The sequence below is a fragment of the Syngnathoides biaculeatus genome, chromosome 13 (genome assembly GCF_019802595.1).
Source record: "Syngnathoides biaculeatus isolate LvHL_M chromosome 13, ASM1980259v1, whole genome shotgun sequence".
Taxonomy (NCBI): domain Eukaryota; kingdom Metazoa; phylum Chordata; class Actinopteri; order Syngnathiformes; family Syngnathidae; genus Syngnathoides; species Syngnathoides biaculeatus.
In genome coordinates this window covers 6,549,889-6,565,847 of record NC_084652.1, presented here as the reverse complement: position 1 = coordinate 6,565,847, position 15,959 = coordinate 6,549,889, and the positions used below count along the sequence as shown (strand labels likewise).

The window sequence follows — 15,959 nt, the reverse complement described above, 5'->3', positions numbered from 1 at the left end:
ACTGAGACACGCCAGTAACACAACAGCAACACGCTAGCACAGCGCTAATGCTAGAGCAGTGCTAGCACTAACGGTAACAGGGCCGGTTAAAATAAAACTTACCGGTAAATATCACTGAGACACACCAGTAACACAGCAGCAACACGCTAGCACAGCGCTTACAAGGCCGGTAAAAGTCACTTCCTCGGCACATATATTCCACCGGTCTCATTCCGCTCGAGTGTCCCCTCACAGCCATTAGGAAAAAATGCATAAATTAGCCGCATGACCGCATAAACCGCAGGGTTGAAAGCGTGTGGAAAAAAGTCACGGCTTGTAAGCCGGAAATTATGGTAAATGTAAAGGATAAAAGACTTTTGCCACCATTTTGACTTAAATTCGAAGGATATTGGGCTACTCCTTGGGTTTGCGCTTGGTGTGGTCCACACATTCGGATATACTTCCAGCCTGTCAAAACTGTAGCAGAAGTAATAATAGTTCCTTGCAGAGGATAAATGTAAAATAATGCTTATGCAAGTACTGTTGTGTCTTTCTACTTGTTGCTAAGGCGTTTGACATTGTTTGTTAGCATTAAGCTAAACTGACATTTGTAAGGCAAAGCTCTGAGTTTTGTACACATGGTGTAATTCTCTTTGTTTGATGTTTAGTTTGAGAGTAAACTCCAACTGGGGTTCGGGTTAGCACCAATTAACAGCTTCAAACTCCCTCCTTGAGAAATTGTGTACTGTCTGAAAAACCAATTGTGAGATGAGCGCTCGTTTTTTTTTTTTGTATTTTGCTTCCCCCCCTCAAAAAAAAAACAAACTTGTCTCACTCGTATCTCAGGGTACCGCAGGACACTGTAAAGTGAGCCGGCTTTGATTTTGAAAGCACCCACCTGTTCTCGTGATGGTCGAAATGGAACCGCTCAGCACCGTCTGGCGAATAATAAAGAAACAACGGAATGCGCACGGAAAATGTCAGCTGCCGCGCCTGAAGGCGGCCATTTGACCCGTTAGCTACATTTTGCTCTTGGTCATTTGGTGTCTAGCTTGATGAGTAACATATGTTTAATAATAATAGAAAAAAAATGCCAATGGTCATGCTGGCCTGGGTGTTGAGTACAATAAGACTATTGATAATAAAAAGTACTTTTCATCGTTGTGACAACCACCCTTTTTCTAAAGGTGATAAATAAAAATAATCTCTCTGCTGCCTCAAATGACCTTAATTGGCAGGTTTTATTATTTGGTACATGTTCCTCTGTCCAGGGTGGTCAATGAAATATAGAAGTAAAAAAAAAAAAAAAGAATGTCCTGAAGGCATTTACACTCAGCATTATTCATAGCATAATAATATCTTAAAGCCCCAATAAAATAGCAACTGTTTGTCCTGCTGAGTGCTAACATTTTTGGGAAGACGCATTGGCTCGCCGCAGGACAAAAACAATTTTTCAACATGCGTTTCGGAAGAACAGCGGGGGTAACGGTCCACTTCCCTGGCAAGTACAACCACCCCCCTCCTCCCGGCCCCCCACATGCGCTAGAGGGTCGGGTTATTAACCCTCATTAGTAATAGTAAATATCCCGCCGTCTTCACCCCGTCACGCACTGCAGAGGTCAACTGAGTAAGTGCAATCTTGTTACCCAAAAAAGGTAGAATGAAAATTGTTGGTACGGACAAATGTAGGCGTATGATTAGCGTCATTAATTCCGGGGCAGGTCGGGGTCAAGTGTGAAGGCTCCGGCAGGATAAATAGCGAGGTGAGTAAATAGCACAGTGAGCCGCGATATGATTTGAATTGAGTGATATAATCATTATATTAGGGTGGGGGGTGGGGATCTCCTATACATCACTACGCTGACTTGATCCAATCAATATCGGAACCGTATTGTAAAATAAGTAAAATTAAATATATGGTAATATTGACAAGAGCAAACTCCACACAGGCAAGGCTGGATTTGAACCCGCGTCCTCAAAAGTGTGAGGCGGTATTTTAGACACGATATCCACACAACATAATAATAACCTTTTACCATTAAATATGTAGTAAATACAGGCTAAAAGATAGTTTCGTTGGTCTTTTTTTTTTTGACATTAAGTACCTCCCAAAAATAACAAACTACCGTAATTTCCAGCCTAAAAGCCGCGACTTTTGTCACATAGTTCAACCCTGCAGTCTATGCGGTGATGCAGCTAATTTGTGCATTTTTTTTCTAATGGCTGCAAGGGGGCCAGAGTGAGACGGGTGGAATATATGTGCCGAGGAAGTGACTTTTACCAGTCCCGCCCTGTTAGCACTGCGCTAGCGTGTTACTGCCGTGTCTCGGTGATTTTTACCGGTAAGTTTTTTTTTTTTTAACCGGCTCTGTTAGCGCTAGGGTTAGCGCGGTGCTAGCGTTAAAGTCTGCGTACCGTCTTTGTAAATATCTCATGTTTCAATGTGCGTTTTAATGTGGGCACTTGTGGCTTTTACACAAGTGCGGCGTATGTATGTACCAAATGGTATTTCCTTTACAAATGTAATGGGTGAGGCTTATAACCAGGTGCGCTCTCTCTGTAGGCCGGGAATTACGGTAGTCATTTTATACATTGACATGCATTTGCCTCTTGTGTATAGACCATATTTTTTATTAACGCTTGTCTCTGTTAATTTAAATGTTGAAGTGCATGACTGCGTTACTTATGATAGTTCTCTTTGCTCCCTTTTATCAAAATATTGTGACAAATGTTTTCATTGCTCGTTTATAGTGAAATTTGATACCACACTGTCGGAAAACAACTACAGTATACGAAACTTACATGTTTAATAATGTTTGGGGGGAGTTAGGTAGTACGTTGACAAATATCTTTTCATTGATAGATTATATCTTTATTTTACGGCTGGGGAGCAGTACCACACTGTCAGATAAAACTCACAACTTATATTGATATTTTTCCACAGAAATTGTTATTAAAATAAATAGTTATTAAGGTTTGGATTGAGTTGCGGGATATCTCATCAAACATATTTTCATGAATAATTTCTATTGATATTTGACCAGTTTTTATCGGTACATGTTATTTTTTGCACTCTTTTGCAATATATGTTTTCTAAATTTCAGGGAAAGTCACACAGTATTTCATATAGGATATTTTTAATGGTTAGTTGTGCATCGACTTCATACTGTCAGAGAAACCATGCGAGAAATCACAATATTGATATTTACATTAAATGTTTCATCATTTTTTTAAGTGGAGCTATGCAGCGAATGAGCAAACATATTTTCTTTGGAATTCGATTCCACATCGGTATTTATTCCACGAGCAGTTATGACGTGAAATACTGACGTCATATTAAAAGGCCCAAATGATTTAAATATTTGTTGCTTGAAGGTCAACAGTATATCATAAGAAAATTCATTCTTCTTGTGGATATTTTGATTTTCTCCTACTCAGTAGCCAGTCGGAGTTTGGGTTGCAAATAACAAGATGGCAGCTCCTTATCCGAGCGTGATCTTGCCCGGTTGAACTCGTCGTGAACCCGACGTGTCGTGCGAACGTTGGTGCCCGACGGCTCTGCTTTGTGCCAGCGCCGCACAATTAACACATTTTGCAAATTGCCACTCGAGCCAGTCCCGACGACGCCTGTCTCGCTCTCTCAAACCTGTTGTTCCCTCCTCACGCAGTCTCGTTCCCTTACCCCCCCAGCCCCCACCTTCACTCCACCAGCCTTTTAGCGTCATTCCAAAAGGGATCTTGCGTGCAAATCGGTTCCCCTCGATTTAGTCATCTCGAGCGGGCGACCTGCACGGGCCTGCCCAGGCGTCGAAAGAAAGGACCACACAGCCAACCAAAAAAACAAAATAGTGCTCCGGCGGCCGTTTTCTCACCCAACCGTCACTCCTCTCCCCGACGGCATCACACGAACGAGCACCTTTCATGGGTTAGGATTCATTTTAAAAACACTTTAGCGTAATTCCCGGCTGACCGAGCGCACCTTGTTATAAGCCTCACCCAGTACATTTGTAAAGGAAATACCATTTGATACATACATACGCCGCAGCCGTGTAAAAGTTGCAAGTCCCCACATTGAAACAGACATTGAAACACGAGATATTTACAAAGAAAGACGGTACACAGTATAATGCTTACGCGGCAACGACAACAAAAGTTACTTCCTCGGCACATATATTCGGTCTCACTCTTACCTTTTCCGCTCGTGTGCCCCCTTACGGCCATTAGAAAAAATGCACAAATTAGCCGCATCACCGCATAAACCGCAGGGTTGAAAGTGTGTGGAAAAAATCGCCGCTTATAGGCTGGAAATTATGTTACTTATGTTGGGGGTCAAAATGACCATTTTTTAAGTTTGCAGGGTTTTTTTTTCCTGTGTAAGAAAAAAATAGGGCAGCTTTTTCTGTTTTTTTTTTCATTAATTTTTATTTACATAATTTTTTTATGAGGATGGCCTCGTTTTCTTATTAAATGTTTAAAGTAAAATTCAAATACATTTAACATTTTCAAAATAGATTTATCTATTTATCTATTTTTTCTAATTAGGTTTTAAGATTTAGATTAAATTTTATTTATACTAATTAAACTTACCTGGGAGTGAAAACAATGGTCCTAACTTGTTTTCAAAGGAAAAATGCGCATTTTATGAATGTATAAACCAAATTAGGGGCCCTGTTCTTATTTTTTTATTTTTGCTGTATATTAAATTGACTGCCATGACCTTATTCTTTCATTTTTTAAATTGTTTATATACAATTTTGTATATTTAAAATAATTTGTATTATTATTATTTACTATTAAAATTACAGAAGGGTTTCCGAAGTGAGAGCGAGCGTGATTTACATCGATTGTTTTTATTTGGATGGCCTTTTTTTCTTATATATTATAAGTAAAATTTACTTACATTTGACTTTTAACATTTTCAAAATAGTCTATTTTTTTAATTAGGGGTCTTGTTCTTCTTTTTTTTTATTTGCATGGTATATTAAATTAACTGCCATATCCTTATTCCTTCATATTTTTAGTTGTTTACACAATTTTGTACATTTAAAATAATTGTATTATTCTTATTTACTATTAAATTGACACAAGGGTTTTCAAAGCAAAAGTGATTTACATCGATTTTTTTTATTAGGATGGTCTTGTTTTTATATATTTTCATTAAAATTTAAATACATTTAACTTTTAACATTTTCAAAATAGATAAATATTTATCTATTTTTTCTTATTAGGGGCCTTGTTCTTATTTTTTGTTATATTTACGTGGTATATTAAATTAACTGCCATGACCGTATTTCTTCATTTTTTTAATTGTGTATACAATTTTGTATATTTAAAATAATTTGTATTATTCTTATTTACTATTAAATTGACACAAGGGTTTGCAAAGTGACGCAGAAGTGACATGTATTCATTTCGTAGTAAAATATCCCACAGATCACATTGACCCTTGACCTTTTTGGCACACCAAAGAGGATTAAATTAAAAAAAGAGAGTGAAAAACATTCTTTGATCAGAAACATTCGTGCGATTGGACAGCGGATTCCGTCTGCAACGCCATCGCCTCTTATCTGCGGCTACCGCTCGGTGCGATACCGCAAGTAGCGCTCTGTACGCGTGTGTACGTGAGTGTGTGTGCGTAGGTGCTCCAAGCACCTCTCTTCAAGCCCCAACCCACACGGCACCCTCATTCTCCATGCTAATTTTAAACCAAGAGGCCAGCGCCGCTAACAGCGCGATGCTATCAAAACCATTTTTCCCTCGACTGTGACGGACGGGGGCCACTTCCACTGATTTTTCACACTCCCGTTAACCTTTAGGCAATTCACACCTGCGATAAAAGGCCCTTTTCTACTGCGGGGTGCTTCCTTGGCTCTACTCGCGAATGCTTTTTTTTTTTTTAACCAGTGAAAAGGTCACTTGGGGTTCGAAATGTGACTACGCGGAAACTGTTCCCTTATACATTTAAAGTCGAGGTAGCCCCCCTTCCCATCTGTAGCTCGAGAGAGGCTGGCTGCTTGAAAAGTAGATCCTGGGGTAAAAAAAAAAAAAAAGTCTGGGCACCCCTGCTCTAAAGTCTGTATTTTGTTGCTGTTTTTCCACTTTCTCGCTAAAGACGTACACTCATAATTACAAATGTTACGGTACTTAAGCAGCCCATCAATATGTGTTACAATGGCAGCGTCCACCACCGCTGGTTTAGTTCGCAACACAGTCCGGGCGACGTAGAGCAAAGACGAGCTAGACATGCTGCTTATGTTTACTTCCGATATTGATGGAGAAAGTTAAAAAAGAAATGCAGCAATGACTGTCGGAGTATATGAATAATCGAAGAAAAAGTGGTTGAACTGGGCGAGATTTTCTCTTTTCCGAGTGGGAAAGGGCTGGTCTGAAGCCCCAAGTACAAAGTGCAGGATGAGACGGTGTGTAATGTTAAAATTCCACCTTGGCACAGTCTGATCCACGATGAAAGCACAGACAATCCAGTGCACAAAAAGCTAATTCTGTATTTTTTAAATATAGGAGGCAACATAACATTAACCTTAAAATGGTTTGGCATCATCACCCCCACCCCCGTTGCTGGTGGCTTTCGAGAGGCTGGCTGCTTGAAAAGTAGATTTTGGGGTAAAAAAAAGTCTGGGCACCCCTGCTCTAAAGTCTGCATTTTCTTGCTGTGGTTCGCTTTCTCGCTGCCCCATCACTTTTGGTCACTCATGGTAACCTTCAACAATACACAGCGAGTATTTTCAACCACAAACAAACCACATGAAGTTCGCTAACCCTTCTGTGGCGTTTTTCTGCACCACAGTCTAATTTTAAGTTAATTCTGTCATGGAGAATTCACCGAACAAGCCCTGATGATTGATTCCACGTAGAACCCGTTCAGTTTTGGTGCGTAAATCCATGAATTCTAAGCACGCGATTTCCTTCCATTTTCTGGAAAAATGCAAAGTGCAATGTTTATGAAGGTGGTCAACGTAGGTGCTAAAATTCAAGTCGCATACTCCATCATACTTTAATCAAGAACAGCCACGGTAAAATGTTGTGCTTTGTGCTCAAATGCATCAGCCCGTGTGTTTTTCTCGACTTTCTGCCCGTGTTTGCCCACATTCACCACCCCAGCTTTCTCGGCTCCATTTTCCTTGACCGTTCATGCGTTTGCGCAGATCACGCATGTTTATGCAGGCTCTCGTGCGCGTGTGTGTGTGGGGGTGATTGTGTGTGTTTCGCTTCACCGCCTCAGATAGGAGATGAATAGAAATGGAAAACAGAAGGAAAAAAAAGAGAGCACCTCAGCCCGTTTCACTCCATCAATCATGACAGCTCCTTCTCTTCCACATCACAAGTCACGGCGCCGCCGCCGCCGCCTCGCTCTCATTTCGGTAGCCGCAAATCTCAGCCCGTGTCGTCACATTTGCATCCGTCGGCGGCGATGACGCTTATCGGCTCGCCGTGGCGTCGGAAATCTAAATGGGCACCAAGGTGATTTATAAGTCTCGCCTCGAGTTTAGGCAAAAAAAAGAGAGAGAGATTCAAGACGAGACGCCGAGCCCGAGGGAGACAAATGAAACAATTGGGCGCCGCGCGTCACGCTGAGAGTTGGTCCTAATATTTCGGTTGCTTAAAGTGGGATACGGTAATTCCGTAGCCCGGCCCCCAGTAGCAAAAAAACTGCAAGTGATTGATTATCACGGTTCCGTGAAACTAAATAATACTTCACGTGAAATGTACAGCACATGAGAGTTAAATACAAATTGGAGGTAAAGATTAAAGACAAGTGTATTGCACCAGAGGTAAATACAACTAAGCTGTACTTGTACTTCTTTTGCATACCACTAGAGGGAGCCCATGTAGAGTCACACTGTGAATCCATCCGTCCATTTTCTACCGCTTATCTGAGGTCGTGTCGTGGGCCGGGTAGCTTTAGCAGGGACGCCCAGACTTCCCTCTCCCCAGCCACTTCTTCCAGTTCCTCCAGACAGACCCAGTCTCTCCAGCGTGTCCTGGGACTCGACGGTCTGAGCGCTCCCCCGTGCCCAAAAGTCTCCTTGTGATTAATGCGGATGGGTTACTAAGAGGGGAACTCTGGGTACGTAGCCGACGTTTACTGGGAAATCCGCCGCTGTCATTCCTCCTCCTCCTCCTCCTTCTTCATAGAGGGAGCTAACATACGTTATATCCTAACCTTAAAACAAAAGTTGATAAAAAGATATACACATATACGTACATTCGCTGTGTTCGTCTTTTTGAGACCTCCATCGTGTTACGTGCGAATTTAGACAAACGTCCCCTTTGGTCAAACCAGCAAAATACAACGAGGAAGTTGTATTGCGTTTTTGACAATTTAATCTCACACACATTAACACAACACAAACGCGATAAAATAGCTAACAGAAAATGGACGTTCAAGAACGGAGTAGTTGAGCCACAACGGCGAATAGCCACCATCGTTGAACGAGTGTTCCCAAACGAGCAAATGTTTGTCCCTGCGGGTATTCCGAGTTAGCAAAGTTCCAGCCGGTCCAAAAACAAAACACAGCCGGCGTCCGTGTAGGCGGTCTTCCAAGCAGCGGAGTTTCCCTGAGCAGCGGTGAGGTCGGAAAAAGAAGCCTCCTTGTCCGTCATTCTCGTCCTTATATAGGCACTCCTTGAAACATTTCACACACACACAACAATAGCGAACTTGGACACTCGGCGACAAGTTGTCGAATGGCACACGTTGACGCATGGATGGGGACCTTTCAGACTGGCCGGAAGTTTACAAAATATATGCGCATGCGCGTCAAGAAGACTTTTCAGCAACTGGAGCGCTCAGACCATCGCACCGGAACACCTCACCAGAGCTGCATCCGAATTAGATGCCCTCACCCACCTCATCTGGCTCCTCTCAATGCGGAGGAGCAGCAGCTCTACTCTGAGCCCCTCCCTGATGACCGAGCTTCTCACCCTATCTCTAAGGGAGAGCCCGGACACCCACCCGAGGAAAACCTTTTCGGCCGCTTGAATCCGGGATCTTGTTCTTTCCATCATACTGACCTACCCTTCCATATAAATGGTATAATCCAGCCATCCGTCCTCACAAGGGTCACGCGGAGTGCTGGAGCCTATCCCAGCTGTCAACGGGCAGGAAGCGAGCTAGACGCTGAACTGGTTGCCAGCCAATCGCAGGGCACATAGAGACAAACAGCCGCACTCACAATCCCACCTAGGGGCAATTTAGAGGATCAAATTAATGTTGCATGTTTTTGGGATGTGGGAGGAAACCGGAGTGCCCAGAGGAAACCCAGACAGGCACGGGGGAGAACTTGCAAACTCCACACAAGCGGGTCCGGGATTGAACTCAGAAATGAGGCCAACGCTTTACCAGCTGTTTCACCGTGCCACCTAAGTGGTATGATTATACTGGAAATACACATGTACTCCATAACATCCACTTACAACCCTGGCTAAACTTGGCCCCTCCCTGACATACAAAAATGTGAGTTTCTCCGTCGAGATATATCACTTTGATGTACTTCCTTGACACCGATTCACAGTTGAGCACAGGTACAACAGAGTGAACCACCAATAGGTGACAGTAATTTGCTTCGCTTTGCACGCGAACCAAATTTTAGCAGCTTATCCGAGTTTTTAAAACATGAGCACTCCCAACTTATGACAAGAGAAGCAAAAAAATAAAATAATCATAATAATCCCCATGTGTATGCTTACTGCTTTTACAGTATTTAGTGTACTCCAGATGACACGTTACGCTGTCTGTCAGAATACCGGGACTAAACCGCGAGGCGAGGTCATTTTTGCGAACGTCGCACGTTCCTCGTTCCTCTCCCGTTTCCTCCTACCCACGTACTCCCAAAATTCCTCACCGTGCCCCCCCCCACGACGTCGCCCATCAGTCGACTCGGCCCGCGAGTTGTTGAACCACGCAGCGATTTGCCGGTAAACGGCGAGCGTTGGCATTCCGCACGGACGGGTTTTGATGTCGGGGGCGCGAGTACAGTGGCGCTGGTAATAAGATTTCACGCTCGGCGTCGGAGCCGGCGGCGGGAAAATGGGCTCCTGCGTCCGCTGGGAATCTCCCGGGGCGAGCAAAGGGGGGAACATTTGGAAAACATATTGAAATGTAATGAATTTTAAAAAAGGCGGGGTGGGGGCGCGAAGGGAACATTTTCCCCGTCCCGAAACGTCCGGTGCACTCGCAGCTAATAGAGATGTATGGGAACGTGTTTTCATGAGAATTGATGTGCAGACGGCAAAGCAAGGCAGTGAGTGCATCACAACACCACAAAGTTTCACAATCGTTCCCGACCTTGACTTTTTTTTTTTTTGTTTTTTTTTTTCCTGCCTTTTCCTCCCCGTCTCTCTCCGCTGCTTCCTCTGCGCGACACCTCCATTCACCTGTCTCGCGGCGGAAAAAAAGCCCTGGCGCTTTTTTTCCCGTGCCTCGTTGTGTTGCCTCTTGACTCATTCTCCTCCTCCCTGCACCCCACCCTGTGTCCTGTGTGTCTTGTCTTCTCTCCCATCAGTTCAATATTACGGACTTCACCGAGCATGTGAGTAAGCCTCATGTGTGCTGCTGGGTTTGCTGTTTATTATTATTATTTTTTGGTTTTGGTTTGGATTTTTATTTTTTTTACAGGGTCCCAATCTGCAGTTTGGGGGTGTTGTATGTGTGTTTTTCTGTGTGTTTGGATTAAATGTATGACTGTGTGCGTGGCGCGCCTTAAGGGCGTTTGGTTTTTGTCCTCACGACACGCATTGTCGCCGCAGCAAAAGACGTTTGGCGCTTGAGAAAGTTAGTTTTAGATGGTGGAAAATGCTAAAAAAAAAGTATTTTGAAAAATGGTACGGTGATGCCTCGGTTCTCCACCACGATCCGTTTCAGAAAACTGTTCGAGAAGGGATTTGTTCAAAAACGTTTCCCATTACAATGAATGGAAAAAGAAATAATGCGTTCCAAGCCTAAAATATTTGGCTTTTTAAAGCATTTTTTTTAGCTTTTCCTGATAATAAACTGCATAGTAGAAATATATGTATAATTTAAATACTTTATATAATAAGATAATCTAAGAAATATGTTTATTTTTTGCTTAAAATGTATGCTTTAGTAGTAGAGTATGCTAGGCTGGGAGCGCATTGCCGTTTCTGTAGCGACTCGGGCCCCAGCCTTGTAAACTTTTTTTTATTAACAAAAGTGCAGTATAACTTTAAACAAGCAACTTGCCTTCTTTGGAGCCACAATTGGAGGGATAATACAGTAGTCCTCGATAAGAACAAAACAACAGTCACTACTGGGACACGTCTTTGTACAGAGGCTGCGTTACACACAAGAACAAAAGTGCACTGGTTGTTATGTCATTTCCGTTTTTTTTTTTTTTCGTGGGGGGGGGGTGTTTGAATTGACAATAACAAAACACGTCATGGGTGGGTCAGCTGCTTGCGCCGCGTGAGATGTTGCTTCCGGGGTTTTGTCGGGGGCATTCGAACACCGATTTTCGTTCGAAAACAGGAGCAAAAAAATCTCGAAATTTTTGTTCGAAAACGGGGACGTTCGAGAACCGAGGCTTTACTGTATTCCAGACCTAAACTGGTGTGACTGTACCAGTGTATATATATACACAATGAAATCCCAAATTATTCATCTCCAATAAATTCAGGCCCACTTAGTTTGCTGCCCAAATTCAGTTCACACCCAAACTATTCATATTCATGTACAATTGCTGCAATTCAAGCCTCTCCAGTTAAAATAATTGACTTGAACACGCTGTACCATTTATTCCGATTTACATCACATTTCGATTTCACCGACAGGCCGTTTAGGCAGCAAACTATTCGGGGCCAAAATGATGCATAATTTGGTGCCCAACTATAAATACAGTCATGATTCTGATTTACACAAACGCACAATCCGGTCTTGGAGCATTCCCGCTTGTGAGCAAAGCGGGCCCGATCGGACTCCACCTCTGTCGTGTTGCTCGCCGCCAGCTTTGAACTCCGCTACGCTTCGATTGAGTCATAAGACAACGCAGCGATGACATAATAAAACCTCGTTAAAAAAAGGCCTGGGAAAGATTTATCGCCGTCAAATTGGATTCATCACGCCCGTCGTTTGGCGAGCCCCTCCCCGCGTAGTCTATATTTAGTCTTGAAGACCCTCACTGATGACTGCACGCCCGTCTAATGGCAAGGCGAGGCGGCCATTTCGCGTGACGTCCGGCGTGTATCCTTTTCCCGCCGTCAGGAGAAGTCACTTAAAAGTGAACGTGTTGTCCGTCTGCGCGTTTTATCATCCCCGCTATGGACAGCCAACCTTTTCATGGCGACGTTGCGCGCGACCCCTTTTTGTCGCTCGTTATTGCCGCGTCTTCATCGACGCGTTTTATGATAAACGCGGCGCCGCTCACTGCTCGCGCGTCAGACTACGCAGTGGAGCGCTGTCACGGTAACAAACAGCCGTCAATGTCGTTGTTTTGTACGACATCGCGTCGCCTGTGTGTAAAAGCGGTTGACCGTCTGTCGCGCAAATGAAGTCGCACAAAATCTTGGCTTTGGACTCTGCACGCACGATTGATTTAGACATCATATTTCCCTTATTAATGACACAACATTATTTACTTTAATACGTTCCGATTTTGAATAAAAACTACATACATCATTTGATTCATCATATTTATTGGCAAAAAATGCTAAAAATAAATATTAAATTAAAAATAAAGTAATTAAATGTAAATAAATTTTTAAATGAATAAAAATATGAATTGTCAACTAATCTGGAAAAAAAATGTTAAATAAATAAATGAATTAATTATAAAACAATGTCATATATTTATTATTATTATTATTAAATTTCTTTCAAGTGTATTATGTTTTATGTATTATTAATAGATACAAATTTTATTGGTATTATTATTCGTTTCACTTGTTCTAAAAACTAAAAGAAGATATAAATTAAATTAGTTTTAGTAGCAGTATTTAAATAAAAAATAAAATAAATGAATATAATGTCTTTATTATATTTAATTGAAATATATTTGTTGCTGTTCGAATTTCTCTACACTTGTTTGCAGGATTGATTTATACATCATATTTCCCTTTTAATGACTAAACATTGATTTCTTTAATACATTCAGATTTTGAATAAAAACTACATACATTATGTGATTCATCATATCTAATGGCAAAAAAATGGATACAAAGAAATATATTAAATAAAAAAGAAATTAATTAAATTTAAATTAATAACAAAATAATGAAAATATGAATATGAAAATATGAATGAATCGTCAACTAATCCAGTAACAACAGAAATTGTAAAATAAATAAATTAAATAATTATAAAACAATGTTATGTATATTTATTATTACTGTGAAATTAATGTTTCTTTCAAATGTTTTATGTATTATTAATAAATACAAGTTTTGTTGGTATTTACTATTATTCATTTCACTTGTTCTAAAAAATAAAAGTAGATTTAAATAAAAGAACTGTTAGTAATAGTATTTAAATAAAAAATAATAATAAAATACAATAAATGAATACGTCTTTATTATATTTAATTGAAATATATTTGCTGTTCAGTGAAGGGAAAAGTACTAATTCCAAATAATTAATGAAATCCTTCTTTCCGCGACTGAATTTCTCTTTACTCGTTTGCTCCTGATGAAAAAAATAAAAAATTGGAGAGGGGGAAAAAAAAGTTAGCGGAGCTAATTCAACCTTGGCTGAGCAAAATGTGCGTGTGTGTGTGCGTGTGTGAATGCCACCTGTTGAAGTCATTTTTACATGATTAAAGTAATGGGACTTGCTTCCATAAAGTTCAAACGTTTTTTTTTTTTTTTCTGCTATGCTTGTAGTCATTTGCAAGCCTATTTCTCTAAAGTGGTCGGGGTGCCAAATGCGCCTTAAAAAGGCTGCCAATAAACGCTCGTGGACTTTTTCCTTCCAATTTTCTGCTATGATAATGTCATTAAAAGTCTTCATAGTAATGAGAAGTTGGACTTTTACAGTTCCTTGCTGGAGATGGAGAAAGATTTCAGTTCTTTTGGGTAGAGTGCGCCCAGCAGGGAGGCTTGTAGGGCCACGTAAAGGCGGCAAGTCGTTGCGCGTGTGCGTGCGTTTGCGTACACAACAAAATTCAAAAGCACGTTTGTGCACTTTCTGGATACTCGCGTGTGCTTGTATTTTTTTTTTTTTTTTTTTAATTTCCTGAGTGCAACGTTTCTTTGTTTGTCTGTGTTCTGCTCCACGAGCGTGTCCGTGTTCCTGTGACTGTCCTGAATGGAAAACCACAGAATAAACTGTCAACAAAAGATACATATTTTCACACATTTTTAGTTTCTCCTGTTTCTGCGTCTAATAAAGCAGTCTGAATCCCCCTGGAAGGATTTTAAACAGCAGCATTTTAAACAGTCACCACGTGTGAGTGTTTTTGCCATAGAAGTTCAAATAAAAGGGGAGTTCATGCCCTGAAATATGAATTATGACATTGAATGTCTTTCATCAATGTCTACTATTCAATTTGCTGTCAACAAAGGTTGTAACATTTGATGAATAAACGGAACAACTTGGTGGTCTCCATTCGGCCGACACCGACACGCTCGTGATGTTCTCGTTCATTCGGTTTCGGGGGTTATGGGGGGTTTGCAGTGTGCCTCTCAATTGAACGGGGGAGTTTTCCACGGAAAAGTTCCTGGTTCTGCTTGTGTGCCTTTTGGAATATTGATGTTGTTTTGGGGTAGGGTGCGGGGGGGGGGTTGTTAACAGATTCTCCCAGGACACCCGACGGCTGCCGGAGGGTCGTCAGTTTTTTTTGCGGGCGCTCGTCTGAGAAGGCTTCTTTGTGTAGTCGATTAATTTGGGCTGGTGCAAATGTCGCCACGTTGCAGGAGGCCTTCATTACCGGACTGCAGTCTGAGACCACCTACTCCATCGCCGTCGCGGCGTACACCACCAGGGGTGACGGGCCTCGTTGCAAACCTAAACTGGTCACCACCACTGGAGCAGGTAAGATTGTGGACCCCCACCCCCGCTTTATACATACCACAGATCAGTTTTGGTTTCTTATGTTGTTGTTTTTTCCACCGCAAAAAGCTCCCTAGAGATATAACTGATATGTTCAGTGACCGCGGGTGTATCTGAAAACACTATCTCAAATCGACTTTCCCCATTGAAATGAGTACAAATCCAAATAATCTGTTTCAGATCTCTGCCTACCTAACTCCTCTTCTTCTTTTCCTTTCGGCTTGTCCCGTTAGGGGTCGCCATGGCGTGTCATTTTTTCCATCTGAGCCTATCTCGTGCATCTTCTTCTCGAACACCCACTGTCCACATGTCCTCCCTCACAACATCCATCAACCTTTTCTTTGGTCTTCCTTTTGTTCTCTCTTCCTTGGCAGCTCCATCCTCAGCACCCTTCTACGAATATACTCACACTCTCGCCTCTGGACATGTCCAAACCAATCGACATCTGCTCTCTCGAACCTTGTCTCCGAAAACATCCAACTTTGGCTGTCCCTCTACTGAGCCCATTTCTTATCCTATCCATCCGGCTCACTCCGAGCGAGAACTTCAACATCTTCTGTTCTGCTTCCTGTTGTTTCTTCAGTGCCACCGTCTCTAATCCGTAAATCACGGCCGGCCTCGCCGCTGTTTTATAAACTTTGCCCTTCATCCTAGCGGAGACTCTTCTTTTCACATAGAACACCAGACACCTTCCGCTAACTGTTCCACCCCGCTTGGACCCGTTTCTTGACTTCTTTACCACACTCTCCATTGCTCTGTGTTGTCGCTGGGTACCTTCCTCAAAAACACCAAAATGTGCTTTCATGTCAAAAAAATAGTTCTGGATATTTTTGCTGACCTGGCCCTTTCCCTCATCTCTGTATTATTTTGCAAACTCCTCAGTTATGACATCTAATGGGGTATTACTTGAGCGCTGCAACTTAGGCCCCTGTACTCAATTTAATGCATTTTTTTTAATCGC

The 15,959-nt window shown here is 42.0% G+C and overlaps 1 protein-coding gene across 10 annotated transcripts in view; it reads left to right on the top strand.

Annotated features, from left to right (window-relative positions):
• The window catches only part of LOC133510363 (receptor-type tyrosine-protein phosphatase F-like), a 419,886-nt gene that overhangs the window by 342,457 nt on the left and 61,470 nt on the right, over window positions 1–15,959 (top strand). For 9 of the 10 annotated variants that reach the window (XM_061838181.1, XM_061838180.1, XM_061838176.1 and 6 more), the window contains 2 exons: window positions 10,503–10,529; window positions 14,863–14,980. In XM_061838181.1, the coding sequence (XP_061694165.1) occupies window positions 10,503–10,529; window positions 14,863–14,980 (145 nt within the window). The remainder of the gene's footprint in view (window positions 1–10,502; window positions 10,530–14,862; window positions 14,981–15,959) is intronic. The other variant, XM_061838183.1, reaches the window with a different exon arrangement.